The following is a 20348-nucleotide window of genomic DNA, read 5'->3' on the forward strand; positions in this document are numbered from 1 at the left end:
CGGACGGATGGATGGATGGATGAACGGTTGGATGGATGGATGGATGGATGGATGGATGGATGGATGGACGGATGGATGGATGGATGGATGAACGGTTGGATGGATGGATGGATGGATGGATGGATGGATGGATGGATGGACGGATGGATATCTCCTCATAAACCCTGTAGAACCATCAACCTGAACCTGTGGAACCATCAGAACCTTCTGCTGCTCACGGGTCAAGAAGTTCTGATAGTTTTCACTCAGAGGCTGCTGGTCTGAGGCTTACTTTTTACTCTGTCTTCCTGTCTTTTTAGAGTGCTGTCAGGGAGTGACAGACAGGTGTGTGGTTACCACGGTGACCCTAATGAGCAGCAGCTTTAACATCTCTTTTGTTGTCGGCCATTTTGTCCCCTTAGATCAGATCTTAGGAGGAAGTCCTGAATCCTTTAAGAACCTGTTTTTAGGATTAAAAGCCGTTCTCAGATCTGCAGCACCTTTTCAGATGAATAATCCCTCTGATTAAAAACAAGTATAAAGCCTTTTTTCCCAGCTGGTCCTAAAGGCATCACGAGCCGTTTACCATAAATGAACTTTACATTTAAACGGCTGGATCATCCTGTGAGGAGATAACAGCCGGGGTTATCTGATAAACGCTCACCCTCACACTCATTCACGCTAACAAATATTGATGTTTCTTTGCTGTTTTAATGCATCGGATTAAAAACAGGCATCAATATTAATGACCACCCTATTTTTCAGATAATGCTCACATTCATTAGCATCCATTAATGTTTGCAGACGTGATTTGATTGGACTCTGACCTCCAAACATGCATATAAAGCACTTCTCTGCTGCGCTGATGAGGGGATTCTGGTGGAGTGCTTCTGTTTTTTCTCTCAGATAATGTAAAGATCTGTGGCCTGGAGAAAAATAAACATTTCCATTTATTTATGATATCAGCTGAGACAAAGTGAGAGAGGCTAAGGTGGACATGTCCAGAGGAGGGACAGTGGACATATTGGACATGGATGGAGTGAAGGAGGATGCTGGGAGATGGAAGCAGATGATCTGAGTAATCATCTGTAATCAGAGGATAAAATAAAATATGATGTGGAAAGTTGCTTTTGGTTTCACCGTGTTATAAAATACAACATCTCTCAATAAAGAACCAGTTTTTGCTGCTTATTTGTCTTTAATAAGTCAGATTGTTGGTGTGCAGCGTATCGTTGGTTCCTCTGTGAGGACAGAGACTGTCCCCCGGAGGACAGGTCCAACATAAAGGCTTAAATGCTAAAAGCATGTGCAGGTAAAAACTATTAATTCTGTTTAAAGTGACCAACGGACCCCAGCGTAGACCCTCCTAAAGGTTTGAGGTTAGTTTTCCTTTTCTCCCCCCCCTCAGGGATCTGTTTTTAAATAAATATTATTATTATTGGGCTCTTCTGGTCCTCCTCCGTCTCTAATTTAACCCAAGGTTGGAGTTTGTGCTCCGTCCTCCAGCCGAGCCGAGGAGAAAGGCTCTAATTCCAGCTCTCAGGATGAAACTGTCACACAATGGTCCCTCCATCCTCTCTGCCCCCATAGACTCCCAGCTGAAAGTCCTCTCCTCAGGCAGCTTTTTAATAGGCCTCTCCTCCCTCTGCACACATGCACAGCCGTATCGCACACACCTGTGCAGCAGCACACGTGTACAGTCCACACACACACACACACACGGCGTGTGACCCCCGGTGAGCGTCTGTCACTTGTGCTGTAGCTCACACTGCTTTGGGCCTTTTGAAGTGTTCTTAAGGCCAGACGGCAGCTCGTCACGCAGAGGAGCAGCCGCAGAGCCGACCCACTTCTCCACCTGCCTGGATTGTAAGAAGCAGCACTCGAGCTGCCGGTCGGGGTCCAGCCCGGGTCGAGAGGCCATTTTCCTTCCATTATGGAGGGTTTTTAAAAGCACTTGAGATGTGAAGATTTAGCATGGAATGTATTTTAAAAGCAGCTAGTTGTGGTTTCCCATTGTGGACATTGTGTCCATGTTTTGTCAAAGGGGGACGCTTTTGGTCCCTCTGGGAGCAGAATCGACTTTATTTGAACGTGGCTGTTAAATCAGACCATCGTACCTGAAATCTGATGTATTTGGAGAGAAAATCTATTTAACATTGGTTTTATTTCAGAAATGAATTTAGCTTCCAGTCATCAGTTTTATTTATGTTAAAGACATTTCTGTTCATTTAGAAGTTTAATTTTTAGTTAAACGTCCCTCAGCAGGTGTCTCATGGACCTCAGGCTGTTTGTCTTCAACTACAACAACTTCTTCTTCTTCTTCTTGGCAGAAGTGGTTGAGTTCATTTAAACTGGCTGGTTTCCTGGTTTCAGACCCAACCTTTAATCAGAGTTCACAAGTTTCTGATCCAGTTGATGTCGGAGCTTCCAGAAGCTTCGTGTCAGCCTGATTCATCCAATCAGAAACCAGCTCTGATGGTTCATCCAATCAGAAACCAGCTCTGATGTGTGTTTGGGATCATTGTCCTGTTGGACCCAACTGTGTCCAAGTTCCAACCGTCCAGCTGCTGGTTTGAGGTGAAGATGAAGAGTTTGGAGGTAGTCCTCCTCACTTTGTACCACAGCATGATGCTGCCACCACCATGCCTGACAGCTGGTTCAGTGTTCTCAGGTCTGAAAGCTTCACCTGGACTTGTCCAAACCTCCTTCTTGTCTCAGTCTTTGTCTTGTCTGACTGCAGCTGTAGTGATGTCCACCTATCAAACACCGTCTGGATTCTTTAAGTCAGTTTTATTTGATTTCTTCTTCTGTCTGACCTAAAAGCAGCCCGGTCTCAGTAACTGACATGTCTTATGGACAAAGATCTGTAATTTTCTCTGACACATCAGAGAAGAATTTTTGAAGCAAACACTGCAGCACCCACCTGTTTTACTGAGTATTTAAAGAGAAAAACTTCCTGGAACAAATAGTTTTGTCTGTTTCATCTAACAGAAGAAACAGGGATGCTGTGAAACGTAATAAGGTTTTTCTTGCTCCAGCTCGAGACATAAAAGTGACGGGAAGCTTGTTTTAGCCGATGAGTGGGTATGTGGTGGTGGGGGTGGGGGCGTTAAGCTCTATCCTGTGCACCCAGGGTTTTGGATCTGTCTCGATGTGTTTTTGCCCTGAATGATAATTCTGCTTGTTGGAAAAGACTCGGGGTTGTTGTGCAACATCTTGGCGCTCGTCTCTTCCTTCTTTTCCGTGCCATCCTCTCCCCTCCTCTCTTCTGTCCTCACTTCTCTGTTTTTTTTCCTCCTTCAGTGTTTCGGGCTGCCTGAGACCGTCGATGTGCTTTAATGGCACAAAGAGGCAGTGTTTGGTGAGGGTGGGAAGGGCGAGGAGGAGCTCAGCGTGACTCTGGGCTGTGAGGTCCGATTTATGTTCGGACCTAAACAGGCGCAGGAAGGTTGGCCTCGGTGTTGGTCTGATGTTCTCTCAGAGATGAGTAAAGCCTGGCCGTGGAGGGGAGGCAGAAACTCTCAGGAGCTGGTGTGTAGAGACGATACGTCAGCTGATCTGAAGGGAGAATTAATCTGCTCTGGCACTAATGCAGGAGGGAGCTAACGTTGTGTTATTAGCCAGCGTCAGATCCAGCCTATGTTCAATTAAGGCTTTTAACAAAGGCAGAGAGATGCTCTGCAACTACACACTCTAATCTGATCCATGGGACATAATTAGATCTTGGTATATTTGTCATTCATTGCTATGCGGGGGTGTTCTGATCCATTCTGTGCCTACATTTATATATTTGTTCACTTTGTTTATCAGCATCCTCCTCGTTCAGACGAGCTGTTTGCCACATTAAACACTTTTATATCCGTGTTTTTGTGCATTCCCGGGTCCCGTTATTGTCACTCTCTCACAGGCTGAGGTGTGTCTGTTTCCATGTCTGAGAATATGTGATTTCCCAATGACAAAGCTCTGTAATGGTAGGGTAGACCTAAGTCATAAAGCAGCTGGGATAATCCACTGGTTCACCAGCAAAGCTCCCAGAACACCCACACTGTGAAGGATCTGAGTCAGAGACGGAAAACCACAAACCACAAAGAAATGATTTCTCACTAAACACAACAGATTTCTGTCTGCTTATCAGATGACGACAATCAAAACGGCTTCTAAAAGGTCTCAAAACCTTTCTGGGGGTTCTTGATTTCCTAGCGTGAGTCTGAGGCTCTCAGTCCTGAACGTCCAGGTCAAAAAAACAACAAAAAAACACCACTAGTCCCAATCTGTCTTCATTTCTGAGGAGTACTCCAATAATTAAATTATAAACATGCGCCCAGCTGATACGATGTGGGCCACAAAATAATGTGCAAGGCCAAGAATACAGATTTACACAAACCAGGACCTCGGCTAACTGGTCGTAACGTCACTGACTTCAGACTTCACTGAGACGGCAACAAAGTTTTATTTTTTCATTTTTCTGCAGTTTGGAGTTTTGGACTCGTCTCCAGGAGTCGCAGCCCATCAGATACTCCCCACAAGGTGTTTATAGTCTCAGAGAATGTGGGCTTTATAGGCTTGCTGCAGCTTGCTCCTCTTCCCAAGTTCTTCTCTGAAACCCACTCTTTCATCACACACACGCACACACACACACACACAGCCTGGTGAACAGATTAAATCTGACAGATAAGCACCTTTCCTTGCAGGTGTTGGAGCAGTTCTGTGAATCTTAAAGAAGCAAATCGAACAGATATTAATCTCCCTCCCTGAGCCTCGCTCCCTTTTTTTTTTTAGCTGTCTCTTGTAGTTTTTATTTCTCAGACAACAAAAATCACTGGTTGATGTTTTGCATCGTAACACTAACGAACATAAATCTAACCCCAGTGCTTTTCTCACTCAAAGGTTGCTGCACTTCCTTCATGATCTCATCCTTCCAGTTTCTGGGACTTTGTGGGAAAATCTCTTAAAGGTTATTTCTGCAGTGAGTGGTTTCCCTCAAGCTGTTGTGAAAACTTTGTGTCAGCTGCCAGCAGTGATGAAAAGCTGTGATTTTAATCAGCTTTCAGTATTTAGAAACTTCATGGATTATTGTACGTGCTGTCAGATTGGGATGAGGATAAATAGTCTAACCTTTCTGTTTTTCCTGGCAGCCTTTGGTAGAAATGTGGAATAATGGAAACACTGAGCTCAGAATCTCAACTTTCTCTCATGTTGGTGGTTTTTCTAATTAAATGACCTTAAATATATTTTCAGTCATCTTAGAGCTTAATTAATACCAAAGGAATTAGAGTGTTAGGTCATTAAATGTATTGTTATTCACCAATTATAAAACAGAATTTATTAATTATTTTCATGGGAGAATCGTGTTTGTTTTTAGTCTACCTGCTTCAGCACATTTTGAGCATCTTTAAGAACATCAGATGATATTCAGTTATATATTTCTATTATGCTCTGAGACGTGTTTAAGCTCCAGATGTTGGGCAGATGTTGGAGGTTGAATGGATGAAAACTGTCTTCAACTTGTGGGCTGACATCAGTTCAGTAGGAGGACCTACAGCTCGGCTCTGGACACAGAGTCCGTCTAAAGGTGGACCGAGGGAATCATGTTGTCATGGATTCAGACGACTCTGACCTGTATTTACCTGTAGTTACCTGTAGTTACCTGTATTTACCTGTATTTACCTGTATCTGAGTGCAGCTGCATCGCTCAGGTCTGAACAGCGTCAGAGTCGTGCTGCAGATCTTGAACGCTCGTGTTTTCTGTCTGCAGAGACTTTAACTTCTCAGCTGGATTTCTGAGTCAGAGACGCTGCTGAGAAGTTTCAGTTCAAACGAGAACCAGTGTTTCATGTGGACCTGCAGCTGGAGGGTGTTTAGTGTCCCCACGTCCTGTTTGTCCCACGTCCTGTTTGTCCCACGTCCATCAGCGGTGTGATGCCGCTCCTCCTCCATGATGGGAAGTCTCCTACAGATTTCCAGCAACAACTCTGGTCTCATATCTGACTGCGTCGACAAAATCTTGTCCTTGTCTCCAGAGGAAGAGCGACTGCTGCATCTTCAAAGTCTCAATATTGACACATTTAGGATAAAACTGTAGGAAAACAAAGTTTCCTTGTCAAATTCTACGATTATATCTTCCATTAATGTCATTCACTGCGGAAAATCCTGAAATTCAGAATGTAAGAACTGAATTTCTCTGCGGTGGGATTTCTTCCCTTTCTCTGTTTTTATCTGTCAAGTCAAAGGAGCTGATTTAAGAGTTTTTCTGACTCTGCCGTATCAGCAGAGCTTTTTTCTCTCATTAGACTGTTTTGTTTATAGTTTATTCATCTTTCAGAAGCTTGAATGAACTGAAAAAAGCATTGAAAATATGAGTTCTTTGCTTCTATTCCTTAAATTTAAATCTTCGCTCTCCTCTCGCCTCAGCCTGCCACCTTTAAAGACCCGTCTGAAAGCATTCGGTGCCATTAAGCAGCTGTCAGTGGAAGTTGGATTAGATTTTGATGGCTTTTTGCGACTCTGGAGGCTGTTTTTTCAGTTCAGCTCAGAGGAGTTTTGGCCTCTTCATGTCATTTAGTTCCACTTTCTTGGACACTTTGTCAGGATTTTAATGTATCTAAAAAAGAAAAAATGTGTGTATAAAGTTCACAAAGAAAAGGGGGGTGTATAAAAGTAATTGCAGGTTTCTCCTCAGAGGAAAGAGGACAGGACGGGGAGCAGATAAATGGTTTCTAGTTTAATCATTTTTTTCTAAGGAGATTCTGTGGATAAAACTAAAAAGCAGAGAAGTGCTGCTGACTGTTCTTTGAATGTCCTTTTTGTTGTATGTTTCTTTTTTTCCTGTTTTGATGTTTCATGTTTGCAAGAAAAGCAGATTTTAATCTATACTTTCAATTTACTTTCATCTGTCTAAATATATGACCTTGCTGTGTTCCACTTAGATTTTTCGAAAAGATGTTTTTTATTGCATCTGCTTTGTGTGTCCCCTGAGAGACCGAACAAACACACACACACACACACACACACACACACACACACACACACTCGCTCTGTGCTAAGAAGCGGGTGGTGCTGGTAATGGGACTAAGTGTGGCCCGGCAGACTGACAAATGAAAGAAACGGCTACAGAATCACTGGCTCCGTTTGATTTGCCTCCTCTAATTCAAAGAGAGCTTTGGATAAATTGAGAGGATGGGATGTACATCAGAACAGCAAGAGGCGTCTCTTTGTTGTTCCCCATTCACAACCAAATCACACCCCCACCCCCGGGGGGAGACGCTTTTCCTTGTGTGTGTGTGAAAGAGTCTGGTTGCTAAGAGGTGTGAGTTTTCAGGAGGTCCTGCTGAAAGCAAATGAAGGAGGACTTATGTCAACATTCTGACGGTGGTGATGAGCCTGGAGGGCCCCTGGCCGGCCGTGCAGAGGAGCTGGAACCGCGGGACTGCTGGGTGGCAGCCATTTTCAGGGACTACTTCATGGAAGCACAGCTGGAAAGACTGCAGTCTGTCCACAAATATCTAAAAACTATTAGTTAATAAAGAATCATCACGATTAAAGGACTTCATCCAGGTGTTCAGGACCAGGTTTGTGCAGAAATCTGAACGTTGTGGCTTGAAACTGGGCGGATACAGACAGCGTGGGAAAACAGGCCCTGATGAAGTCAAAGACGATTTGGACCAAGTGTGGGTGTCTCTCATCAGCCCTTTGCTCATTATTCTTCATTGTTTCCAAAGTATTCTATCAGAGTTCATATCTGTGCTCCGTGCTCCGGATGATGCAGGCATCAGAGATGCCGTTAAGTGCTGACATGTGTGTTTCTCTACAGCTTATTTGGGGCTTAGATCTTGTGCCCAAAGCAGTAGTTAGTCCAGATGTTTGGCGAGCAGAGGAACATATTACTTTGGACGGTTTCCCGCATGCTCTGTGGTTTTGGTGACTCTGAGTTTGCCTCAAACATCAAAACAACCCCAATCTAAAAATAGTGTTAATCATTCTGTCTGTGATGTTGGGATCAGCTGGGACATGGCCGCCCGCCCCCCCTGCTGGGCTAAAACAACCTAATGCTCCTCCTCTTAGCCGAGCCGTGCTAATTCATGCTAAGCTGCTCCATGAAACACAACAAGAAACTGTGCAGTAATGTTTTATTTCAACTATACATGCCGTGTTAAAAAATCAACTAAAAAATTAAACAAAGAAACCAACAAAAAAAGATTATTTACACATTCACAGTACAGCTTTACAACGTATCTACACGCTCAATACTCTGGAGGTCTAATATACAGCCGGGTTGCACAGTATTTAAATCAAAGTTACATGACAAAAAAAACCAACAAAAGGTTCCTCTGCAGAATCTGAGTTCTGACTGAAATATAAAAGCTTAAGTTTAGATTAAAAAACCAGGTCATAATGCAATGTACAAGGCAGCTGAGCAGGAAAACACTGTTAGATGACACAGAGTCTTTACATACAATCATCACATGTAAACAGAACGTGGCTTTGGGCTAAACGCGCAAAAACAAGGTAGACTTCACCCGAATCGTGCACCCAGCTGCTACGAAAGAACTGATCCCCAATCATCCCGTCTGGCCAATAGAAACAAGTCGTGTCGCTGCAATCCCAGGGAATTACAGATTCTGCGCCGCCGCCGCCAACAGCCAGCTTTCCTGCGAACGCCGTGTTAATACATTGGCTGTGAGCAGGAAGTCCTGCTGTCCCACATCCCACGGATCAGGAATTACATTCACTGTTCGGGAATATCACAAGCGGGGCTGCAAAAACCAGAGAACTGTCAAAATTGGAAACTTTCCATGGAAATTAATTGGAACGAACTTGGAACCTGGAATAAAGTTAGGAAAATATATTTAATCTGGACTAAAACAACCAGATTTCATTCCTGTACCTGAGAGGTACTCTGAGAGATAAACTGTCACCTGGACAGGTGGGACAGGTGGGACATGTAGGGATAGATGGGGACAGGTGGGATATGTAGGGACATGTAGGGACAGGTGGGACGTGTAGGGACAGGTAGGACAAGTGGATACTAACATGCAAACAGTTTTGTTGTGAACAGTTCTGCAGGTAAATGTATTTTACGGAGGACGGTGATGTCAGAGTCAGATGCAAACTGGGTCGTTAAAGAAGTGAGTTTGAACTTTGAGTCCAACTCATTCTCTGCCTCTGACTAAATAAAATATGTTTATTTTTCTTTGGATATGATGCAGTTTGTTCAATTTAATTTCCATGGAAAGTTTCAAATTTGGAATTTTTCCTAAATTCCTCATCTCAAATTTTCCATGTCCTTGTTAATCTAATCCCCAGAGACATTCTGGAGACTGTTGAAGTGAAGTTCTGTCAGTAGCTCTTAATGAAATGAGACATCCGTCATGGAGCACAGAGGATGGAGGAGGCAGGAGGACTCCTGGCCTTTTCTCCGCGCTCCATGACCGATGTCACGGCTGATCAGGTACGAGCTGAACGTCACAACATCACTTCAACAATCTCCAGACTGGCAGCAGAAGAAAACAATTAATCCGTGTTCTTTTACCGGCGCTCTGACCGTCTGGTGGAAATGAAGTAGGTAGTGATTCTGCGACACTCTTCCAGCTCCGTTTCCTACGGCTTGTATAAAAATGTGAACATGTGACGCCTACAAAGGACCAATCAGCATCGCCAATAATACACACTGTACTAATTTGTCTTGAGAATAAGGCACACATTGCACAGATTCAGGTTCACGCCCCTAAAAATATTTATACTCCTTATTTATAGTATTTACAGGACCTTGTCATTCCCAGCATGACACGTGTTAGGAAATGTTGAGTTGATTGTACATGATGTCACCTCCGTTTACTGTTCCAGCGTTAGTTTAATGGAGTTTTTAGAGGATCGGTGTTCTTTCTTTCAGGTAGTATCCAACTGGGCTGCGACTCGTTGGTGTACAGCATTCAGGAGGGAACGCTTGAAATACCTCGAAACGATCCGGAGGTGCTTCCCTGTGTGAGCCCCCGAGGTTTGAACATGTTCAAATAATCTGTGCAACAGATTCTCTGTTGAAATGGTCACAGAGATGCTGTGGCCGTCTCCAACCCGTCCCAGGAGCTCTGCTCTGACAGAAAGCATCTAAAAACCTCACCGATGAGACATAAGAACATCTGCCTGTCTTCATTTCTGAAGCTACTCCAGCAGATTAAATCATAAACGTGTGCCCAGAATCAGCTTTACAAGCTAAGCTCATGAAAACTGGCTGTGCTCGCTGGTCCTTTGGTCACAAACAGTACGAATTTATTAAGACTGCAGTGGAAAAATCTGTATTTTCTTGCAACTTTTGCAGCTCGAACTCGTTTCCAGCAGCCTGAACCCAGTGAGATACCACCTTTAACTGAAGTGTGCAGAAATGTTGATCTATAATTGGCCTCAAGTATTGGTGATGCATTGATTTCACATTAGCAAGTTCTTTAAAAGGATAACAAAAAGATAATTGTTTCAAATGAGATGAAATATCACAACTACATAAAGACCACCAGTGTAATTCCTACAAACAAACAGAGGAGGTTAGAGTTTGATTTATTCCTGGAGAGAAATATTTCCTCTAACATAATAGTTTTAATAGTGTTTGGTTGCTCAAATTCATCCTTTTTTGCCTTAGTTTTAAATAAAACACACATACTGACAAAAAGAAGTCCACTCAGATATCAGAGGCTGTCCACATGTGGCTGAAAGAAACAATTCATCAAAGACAAAAACCAATAGCAGCAAATGTCAAGTTAAATTTCCCAGTGAGTTACAAACAGCCAGTAAAACCAGCCAGACCCCAGCCGGACCTTAATACCGTTACAGCTTGACACAAAAACTAGCTTCAGACTTTCAGTATTGTTGAAATAAAAGACAGTGACTGGGGTCTTCAGCCATCTTAAGGTGCTTCCTCTGGCATGTGGCACCGCTCTCGAAGGCCAGATCTGTGTGCAGCCTTTTTCTGTCACCCCAACACACTCAAACTCTTTTATTTTTCTTTGTTTGCTGCTTGATTCAGTTGTTTGGGATCATCTTACAGCAGCAACAATGATTACTTCCTTCCTTCTCTTTGCCATCTTACAACCAAACTCTCGGCCTACCTCTCCTCTCTGTTCAGTTCACATTTGTGGGAAGACAGTGCTCGAGGGCAGGAACATTTGAGAATCGTTCTTTAGTATTCCACCATTTCTGCCCTGGTGCCACCTACAACTCAGCCGCTCCTGCTGCTCCCCAAGATCTTGCACCTTCCCTGGGAACAGGCGACGCTCGGGGCCCTGATTCACCTCTGTCCGCGGTTCATATCCTGGCTGCAGGGTGCAGGAAGGACATGGGGTCGACGGAGCCCCAATCAGTGTCTTTGGCCAAATGTGTGGTTTTCCCTTTTTAGAGTGAGTGAACGTGCACATCGTTTAAAGAGTAGAACACAATCACACACCAGGCCTGACTTCATCCATACACCCCAAGCCCTTCAGAGTGCAAAGCTCTACAAGCCGAGAGCTCACTTGTAAGTGTCCACGGTGGTTTAATAACTGTACTTGTTGACCACTCGCATCTGTGGAGTATGTGGAGGAAACCCGTTGGGTTTGGGGGGCACATCTGGCTTTAAGGATGGAGTCCTTTTGAGGCCCGTGCGGGGGAGCGAGCCGTGCCCGCTGTAGCTGCTCTGTCGGGACCCAGAAGATGAGTGGGGTGAGTGCATTCCTGATGCCATCACCGCACCATGGGAGTCCAGTCTGGAGGGGGGCGTTGGGGGCATGTAACCGCCTCTGTTCATACTGGGTTGGCGAGACACAGACACCCCCATAGTTACCCCATTCGTTGAGGTGGATAAGGAGTGCCTGTGAGAGGCACTCCGGTGGAGTTGGTAACCCCCCCTCTGCCTCTCCAGGGTGCCCCCCATGCTCAGGCTTCCCGTTGGGGTGGTGGGGGTGGAAGGCATGGGGACATCGACCCGTTTGGTGGGGCTGTGCCTCGGTAGGGAGGAGGAAGGAGAGTACAAGGACGCCTCACGACTGGGAACCTTTGGGGGTATCTCGGTCAGCTCCTCCATGGGCTCCAGTGTGAGCTGCGGTCTCGGGCGGGGCCCAGAACCTTCTTGAAGAATGGCCTTGGGATTGGCCACAGAGTCATTCAGATGTTTTAAAAGGTCATTCAAGGTATTCCTAGCATCCACTGCTCTCTTTGGATCTTTTTTACTCCCTTTAGAATCTGGGTTCTTTATCTTCTTCTCAGATGAATGTGGCAAAGTCTCGTCTTCATCTTCAAGGTTCGGGTGGTCATGAGTGGCGTTGGGCAAGACCACCGCACTGGGAATATTGGAGTGTCCTAGGCCGGGGTGAGGGTGGTGGGAATTGGCATTAACAGGAGAAGGAGACGAGGAGAGAAACTGCGGACTCTTGGCTGATGAGTTGGACTGCTTACGGGACCCGCTGACCTTCCCGTGAGCCTTCTCCCACTGGTTCATGATGGGCTGGAGGCCTTTCTGCTGAAGGACAGGCGTGGACTCAGGTGTGGGCAGAGCCGCCAGCTCCGGGGGCTGACAGTTGTCCCGCAGGATCATGGTCTTGATGTCACCATTGGGCGTGTTCAAGTCTTTGCCATCCGTCAGCAGGTTGGTGTACAGCTTGGGAGAGTCGATGTTGGCTTGGTACTCCTGAGAACGAGAATAACACGAAAACAATCAGATTAGACACAGCTTTACATATTTCACTGTCACAAATGGTATCAGATGAGGGCTGTACCTTTACAGGGCTGTCAAAGAGGCCGTTGAGCTTGACGAAACTCCCGGTAGAGTCGGAGCAGGATGGCGCCGACTCTGCATCCTTGTGGACGTGTCGTGGTTTGCGGAGGAAAGAGTCTCGGTAGCAGAACACAATCAGCCCAGCCAGCAGAGCGCCCATGAGAAAAGCAGCGAAGACGCAGGTGATGAGGATGTTCATGTGGACCATCTGGTCGCTGTCACCTGTATGATTATCCCAATTTCCTACAACACAGCAAGGCGTTGGTTAACCCCCCGGTGAAAAGATTAAACTGCTAAATGATGCACACCTCCCTGTTCCCCCTCAGCAGAAACATGCATGGAAACAGCCATGCCACCGTTTCTGCTTGTTTTACAAAATAACCTCAAGCTAACCAGTTACAGTCAGATTCCATGAACTAGTTACCTGAAGACCAGGTGAACATCAGCAGACGCTGTTATCTACCCACCGTCTACAGGAAGCACTGGTGTTAGTTTCAGCAAGGCTCAAAGGCTTTAAAGTGTTGACCTGCATTCCACAAAACGCTGTCTCATGCATCCAGCACCAAAGGGTGAGGAGGGCTCTCTTATCTGAGACACGGAGCCAAATCAATAGTTTTGCAGCAGATAATTGCTGAGGACAGAGAAGCGTGGTTTGCATTGAGAGTTTGGAGATTTCTGCTCTAGAAAAGGTTTGTTAGTAACCACAGACATTGGAAGAGTTAGACATCCACGGAGCAGCCACAGCGTGACGGACACGGTCGGCCCAGTCAGGGATCTACCAGCCGGGGTAATCTGTCACTACAGCTAGTTAACTAATCTATCGTACTGAGGACAGAAGACAGAGAAAAAGGGATATTTGGAAGTGTTTAAAGGGCAGAAATGAGATTCTGTTGAGCACTTATCAGCAGTGAGTTTCTTACCTGTAGCAGAGAGCTGTCAGAGTGATCTGAGTCTGGAGAATCTGAAGGAACTTCTCATGTTGGAGTCCAAATATCTGCTAGTCAAACTGGGGCCTATTTTACAGCAGATTCCAGCCAACAGCTCAAACTTTGAGTAAATTGTGTTCTTTTACTGTAGGTTGGCTTCTCTGGTCCAGTTTTAGCTGGTTTAGAACATATATATCGCCACACCTCACAATATAAAAGATGTTAACTCGTTATAAAGCCCTCAGATCCCTCCGGTCTGCAGACCTTCTACTGTTTCCAAATCAGTGCAATAAACTGATTTTAGATCTGAGAGAAGCCCTTACTGTAAATATTCTGAAGAAACATTAAAACTGTTTTTATTGTTTGTGTGTTTTGTATTTAACTGTTATGATTCAGTGTGTGTGAATATGAATGTGTATATAAATCCACTGTTTATTTAAGCATGAAATGTGTTTACATGAATAAAGTAGGACTTGACTTCAGCTATTTCCTCAGACGTTTCCAGGGAATGTGTAGCAGTCGACCACAAACCGTGAGCCAACAGGTAATACAACATTAGTGTTTATAACAGAACTTTGAGTTGCTTTTGTTTGTTTTAGGTGGCAGAAATCAGCTCTGAAACAAGCTGCAGCCTGACGAGCAGTTAGGTGGACTTCTTCCTGATTCTCCAAACTTTCTACTGCAGGTAAGACGCTGACTACTACTAATTACTTCACAGAAATGAAAAGAGTCAGTCTAAGTTTAGTGACTGAATAGGAGGAAATAAATATAAAAGACAGACAGAGGTGACACTAAAACTCGAGCAGCAACATAAACGGCGTCCTGCTCGCTAATAAAAGATGGCCGAGGTTTCTGGCAGCTATCAGCGTGGCGGCTGCCTCCCTGTGGCTCTTACCCTCTCGCCCCCCTGGCATAGAGTTTAAAGAACGGGAGGTGGCCGGGTCATCCTGCAGAGCCAAGTCCGAGCCGTAGAGCTCCGGAGTGGGCTCGGGGCTGGGGTTCTGACTGGGGATGGGTTCTGGGGGGTGTATGGGCTCACGGGGCTGGGCAGTGACTGGTGCTGATGGAAGCTCCATGTCTGTGGTGACAAACAAACTGTTAACAACCTGTGCAGGTGAGCCTGAAGCAAGAATCAACCCAATCAGCAGGAAAGACAGAACATTTTCAGACCTTTTTCACAGAAACTGGCCAACGATGGGTTAACTCCTTTCCACAGCAAACATGGCCGATTTTAACTCTTAAAACAAACTCTCACAGCTGTTTTATAAACCTTCATCACCGTCAGCTCTGCAGTATCTGGTTATTTTTCAGCAGCAGCGGTAGCAGCTAGCAGTTCCTTCCTGTAACATTCACCTAAACTGGATCTGTTTTCATTTTAGTCCCAGATTATCTGTTAGCTCGTTAATCCGGTCAGATCCAATAAAGCTCGAGTTAATGACTTCCCTTTGAACTCCATATTTTATGGTTTTATTGTATTATTAAAGAATTCCCCGTCCCTGGAGTGTAATCTCAGCTGGAGGTGGGTTTCTCACGGAGTCCTGATCCGTTTAAGATGCTCCTCAGGCTGAGACATTTATTCACCCTCAGAAACGCTCTTTCTGTTTAATCACCGTCGCTCTGAAAGGTGGGCGATGATGTAACTGCCTGTGTCATATTTCCTGAATCCTGTTTCTCAGAAATGAGTGAAACTAAAAATCTGAATCTGAAACCCTTTTAGCGCTTCACATCCTGCAGCTAAAGGTTTCGCTGGTGTGAAAAAGGTCCATACTAGTCAGAGTTTAAAACTGTAAAGACGAGGGGAGAAAAAGAGGACCAGGATGTTCTGAGAAACACTGAGAGATGAATGATCGGCATGCAGGAGGATGGATGGATGAGTACAGCTGGTAGTTCCACTCTTTATGGTGATGACAGATGAAGTGTTAGCATTCCACAGTCGCTTGGTGCAAAGATGAAGAGCAGCAGTGGAGAAAACAAAGGGCAGGAAATGCTGAACTCAAGGAAAGAAACCATTTGAGTAAAAGATCAAACTAACCAGAGGTAGGGTCGCCAAATGATTTGTAACCTGGCGCTGAAGTAGTGCCCAAAAACGCTAAAAGAATTCAAAGGACAAGAAATCATTATAAGGGAATTCAGAAGTAAAGAAACAAAATCAAACGTCTGAGACACTCAGAGTGCAGCGGGTTTGGTTTAACAGCCCTCTGGTTCTGATCAATACTAAAGTTCAGCCGGGTCATGTTCAGCTCACATACATGAAGGCGGAGGAAGAAATGCTCATTTTGTGTTGATAAAATCCTCATCTGCAGGAGCTGAACATGACCTGTACCTGTACCTGTCAGCAGCAGTTACAGGTGGGGCCAGGTCCGGGGTCCAGGACCGGGACCAGGTCCAGGGCCACGGGCCAGGACCGGGGCCGGGGCCTGTACACGTCAGCAGCAGTTACAGGTGGGGCCAGGGCCGGGGTCCAGGACCGGGACCGGGTCCAGGGCCACGGGCCAGGACCGGGGCCGGGGCCTGTACACGTCAGCAGCAGTTACAGGTGGGGCCAGGGCCGGGGTCCAGGACCGGGACCGGGTCCAGGGCCACGGGCCAGGACCGGGGCCGGGGCCTGTACACGTCAGCAGCAGTTACAGGTGGGGCCAGGGCCGGGGTCCAGGACCGGGACCGGGTCCAGGGCCACGGGCCAGGACCGGGGCCGGGGCCTGTACACGTCAGCAGCAGTTACAGGTGGGGCCAGGGCCGGGGTCCAGGACCGGGACCGGGTCCAGGGCCACGGGCCAGGACCGGGGCCGGGGCCTGTACACGTCAGCAGCAGTTACAGGTGGGGCCAGGGCCGGGGTCCAGGACCGGGACCGGGTCCAGGGCCACGGGCCAGGACCGGGGCCGGGGCCTGTACACGTCAGCAGCAGTTACAGGTGGGGCCAGGGCCGGGGTCCAGGACCGGGACCGGGTCCAGGGCCACGGGCCAGGACCGGGGCCGGGGCCTGTACACGTCAGCAGCAGTTACAGGTGGGGCCAGGGCCGGGGTCCAGGACCGGGACCGGGTCCAGGGCCACGGGCCAGGACCGGGGCCGGGGCCTGTACACGTCAGCAGCAGTTACAGGTGGGGCCAGGGCCGGGGTCCAGGACCGGGACCGGGTCCAGGGCCACGGGCCAGGACCGGGGCCGGGGCCTGTACACGTCAGCAGCAGTTACAGGTGGGGCCAGGGCCGGGGTCCAGGACCGGGACCGGGTCCAGGGCCACGGGCCAGGACCGGGGCCGGGGCCTGTACACGTCAGCAGCAGTTACAGGTGGGGCCAGGGCCGGGGTCCAGGACCGGGACCGGGTCCAGGGCCACGGGCCAGGACCGGGGCCGGGGCCTGTACACGTCAGCAGCAGTTACAGGTGGGGCCAGGGCCGGGGTCCAGGACCGGGACCGGGTCCAGGGCCACGGGCCAGGACCGGGGCCGGGGCCTGTACACGTCAGCAGCAGTTACAGGTGGGGCCAGGGCCGGGGTCCAGGACCGGGACCGGGTCCAGGGCCACGGGCCAGGACCGGGGCCGGGGCCTGTACACGTCAGCAGCAGTTACAGGTGGGGCCAGGGCCGGGGTCCAGGACCGGGACCGGGTCCAGGGCCACGGGCCAGGACCGGGGCCGGGGCCTGTACACGTCAGCAGCAGTTACAGGTGGTACAGGTGACCATGTTCCGCATTTAGATGTGTGTTAATACGGCTCACACTCATGTTACTGGACCTGGAACTGGACCTGGGCCGGGGTCCTGGACCAGGGCCGGGGGCCGAGGCCAGGACCGGGGCCGGGGTCCAGGACCGCGACCAGGACCGGGGGCCGAGGCCAGGACCAGGACCAGGACCACGACCGGGGGCTGAGGCCAGGACCAGGACCGGGGGCCGAGGCCAGGACCAGGACCAGGACCCGAGGCCAGGACCAGGACCAGGACCACGACCAGGGGCTGAGGCCAGGACCACGACCGGGGGCCGAGGCCAGGACCAGGACCAGGACCCGAGGCCAGGACCAGGACCAGGACCAGGACCCGAGGCCAGGACCAGGACCAGGACCACGACCGGGAGCCGAGGCCAGGACCAGGACCAGGACCGGGACCCGGTGGAGGCTGTGCTGTGGTTTGCACGGATGAGGTTGTGTTGTGTTCGATGTGTGTGTGTGTGGGTAAAAGTGTGTGTGCGTGTGGCTGGGTTAATGGCGTGACGCGGGGAGAGGAGTCGTACCTTGACAGTCTCCGAGGTGGGAGGTGTTTCCAAATTCAACATCCTGCTCATATCCACTCCTGCAAACAGCCAAGGAGAAACATCTGGACTTCAGAGCTGCGCAGTTAATCCAGTTTATGGTCGGATTAAAGGAACAGTCCACTCAACTGTCTAATATTTATCAACAGTTTGGACCTTCTCAGACAGAGGAAAGGCCTGTTTCATTCCGTCAGCTGATATTAAACAGCTACACTGTGTTAGTGCTCCTTCCCTGTCATTAATATTAGAGTTTTATGCTGCAGTTAAACTCACAGAACACCAGGCTGGATCCTCTCACACGCTGCGTGAGGCTTCCAGCTACAGTAAGGATCCCTCGCTGCGATACACGACCTGGAGCGTAAAAACGAAAGTCCAGGTTTAATCATTAGAGAACAGGAACTGGAATCATGTGTGTCTGAACATTAACCTTGAAGATAAAGGTTTTTCTGTGACACGTGCACAGTATCACTCACTTGTGGCAGGAAGAATGCCTCTCGCAGCGACTCAGGGGGATCCGAATCACACAGCTTGAAAAGGCGACATAAAGGCTGTGAGCGTCTTTCTCCACGTGCAGGGAGAGGACACGCTTATCGTCCTCCCGGTTAGACAGGCACCTGGAGAGGCAGAAAGAAACTTATCAGATCAGGTGTCTGTTTCAGGGGGGGGGCAAAGCTTTTCCTCCCAGTTTAACAGGAAGTTAACCTCTGACCTCCACAAAGAAATATAAAATCTGCACGTATTCAGATCTGCTGACTCACAGACGGCAGACAGCTGGAGAAGGTTAAAGGTCAGGGTGAACCTACTTGGCTCTGTTGAAGATGTCTATCTCCTCCAGGAGCAGGCTGTCCTCCAGGAGCACAGAGGACGTCTTGGCTAGAACCTTGAGAACCACCCCCGACTCGGACCCAATGAAGACCACCGTGTGGTTCTTGTGGGGTCCTGCTTGGTTGTCCACAGCTAGCGCCGTTAGCCTGTAGCTTCAGAGACGGCAGAGGACGTGACGTTAGCTGGTCTGATCCCAGAGGATTATTGGCATTTTCACAGAGACACAACCATCTGATGAAATCCTTACAAACCACAAGCCCAAAACATTAAAACAGGAAAACTAAAGTTCACAAGTTTCAATAAAATAAACTGAAAAACAAGTTTTAGGAAAAGCTGTGAAGAAGTTTAGAGAGGGCTTTATTATTATTATTCTGATGAACCTGTTTGCCTGATTTCACCTCCTGGAGCTCCTCCCTTCCCTCCAGGCCTGGATTCATGGATTCATGGACTCATGGACTCATGGACTTACCGGACCCGGGTCCTGGTGAACCAAGGCTCGTCCCCGATGGATGGCACCGCCGTGTCCATCAGGGGGTGGGACTTGATGAACTGCAGGGTGTCATCTGGAAACTCCACGGAGCTCTTAAAGGACGCAGCTGGACCGTGACCTGCGCAGCTCCCAGGTCTGAGACGGAGAGCACAGAGGTCAAAGGTCAAAGGTCAACACATACCACCACTGAGTCATAATATCCAGCAATGAACGAGTGAAAAGAAACGGGCTGAGAGGAAACAGCAGCGATGACTTCCTGCGAGTTTCATTAAATTCTGTCCACTGGTTCCTGGGATAGGTGGTTACATGATCACCCACCATCACTCCAACAGAGAGGATACAGAGGTGAAAAAACCCAACCTTTCTCCTCATGAGTTCCTGGTTTTCATCACAGAGTTAAATAAAATTAAACAAACTTTAGTTTTTTTCTGTCCAAACGTGACAAATGATCTGCAGTTAAACGTTTGTTTCAACTCAGGAAGGCCTGAAAGGTTTTACAATTAACTGGAAATAACTTTATACTTTTTATTTATAACCAAATAAAAACCAGACGTTTAGATTTTTATATTTTTAAAAATGAAACTGGGAACAGAAACGCTTTCTGAAACTCGACCTGTAAAATGATGGAAACAAATTCCAGACTTTTCCCACGTGTCGGAACGCCGCGGCACCTCAGCTGGAAACATCAAATATACATAAACATGATTCCCCTCCATCAATGATTGATGGAGGTAACAAGGTGCTTTGTGGACGTTTGAACGCAGTCATACATGCTGACGGTCCGAGGGTTAAATGTTCGATGCCTTTCATTCAGACAGATGAATAATTTAATCAGCAGCAGATGGTGGGTGTGTGTGCTGGGTCAGAGCTAATAACCCGCTGCCTTTCTTGTGAAAAAGGTTTGATTTCATTGGGTTTAACCACGACAAAGGAAGATTAGGAAACAAGTCAAAAAAAAGTTAAAAAACAAAAACAACTGGACTTCTATTCTGTAGCTGAAGACGTTTCGCTTCTCATCCGAGGAGCTTTCTCAATTCAGAAATAGAGAGTGTGGAGTTGAGCTTTTAAAGCTGAGGTGTGATGTAAGCTGGATTGCTTGCAAATTGTTCTCACTCTCCTAACAATGGAGGCTCGTTAGAATCCTTGTTTGTC

General features: G+C 47.6%; 2 protein-coding genes across 5 annotated transcripts in view; one reads left to right on the forward strand and one right to left on the reverse strand.

Moving 5' to 3' along the window:
- Positions 1-8088: 8088 nt before the first annotated feature.
- The window catches only part of sema6dl (sema domain, transmembrane domain (TM), and cytoplasmic domain, (semaphorin) 6D, like), a 26344-nt gene continuing 14084 nt past the window's right edge, over positions 8089-20348 (reverse strand). For 2 of the 4 annotated variants that reach the window (XM_017441168.3, XM_017441169.3), the window contains exons 12-20: positions 19176-19331; positions 18685-18858; positions 18355-18495; positions 18155-18232; positions 17864-17922; positions 15674-15730; positions 14537-14719; positions 12717-12958; positions 8089-12628 (exon numbers count right to left, since the gene is read on the reverse strand). In XM_017441168.3, the coding sequence (XP_017296657.1) occupies positions 11498-12628; positions 12717-12958; positions 14537-14719; positions 15674-15730; positions 17864-17922; positions 18155-18232; positions 18355-18495; positions 18685-18858; positions 19176-19331 (2221 nt within the window). In that variant the 3' untranslated portion in view covers positions 8089-11497. The remainder of the gene's footprint in view (positions 12629-12716; positions 12959-14536; positions 14720-15673; positions 15731-17863; positions 17923-18154; positions 18233-18354; positions 18496-18684; positions 18859-19175; positions 19332-20348) is intronic. The other 2 variants (XM_017441170.3, XM_017441171.3) reach the window with 2 other exon arrangements.
- Positions 15807-17369, forward strand: LOC108251023 (translation initiation factor IF-2-like). Its single transcript, XM_017441172.3, has 2 exons — positions 15807-17211; positions 17306-17369. The coding sequence occupies exons 1-2, from the start codon at positions 15954-15956 to the stop codon at positions 17344-17346; spliced, it is 1299 nt and encodes a 432-aa protein (XP_017296661.1). The 5' UTR covers positions 15807-15953; the 3' UTR covers positions 17347-17369.

This window comes from Kryptolebias marmoratus, linkage group LG15 (assembly GCF_001649575.2).
Source record: "Kryptolebias marmoratus isolate JLee-2015 linkage group LG15, ASM164957v2, whole genome shotgun sequence".
NCBI lineage: Eukaryota > Metazoa > Chordata > Actinopteri > Cyprinodontiformes > Rivulidae > Kryptolebias > Kryptolebias marmoratus.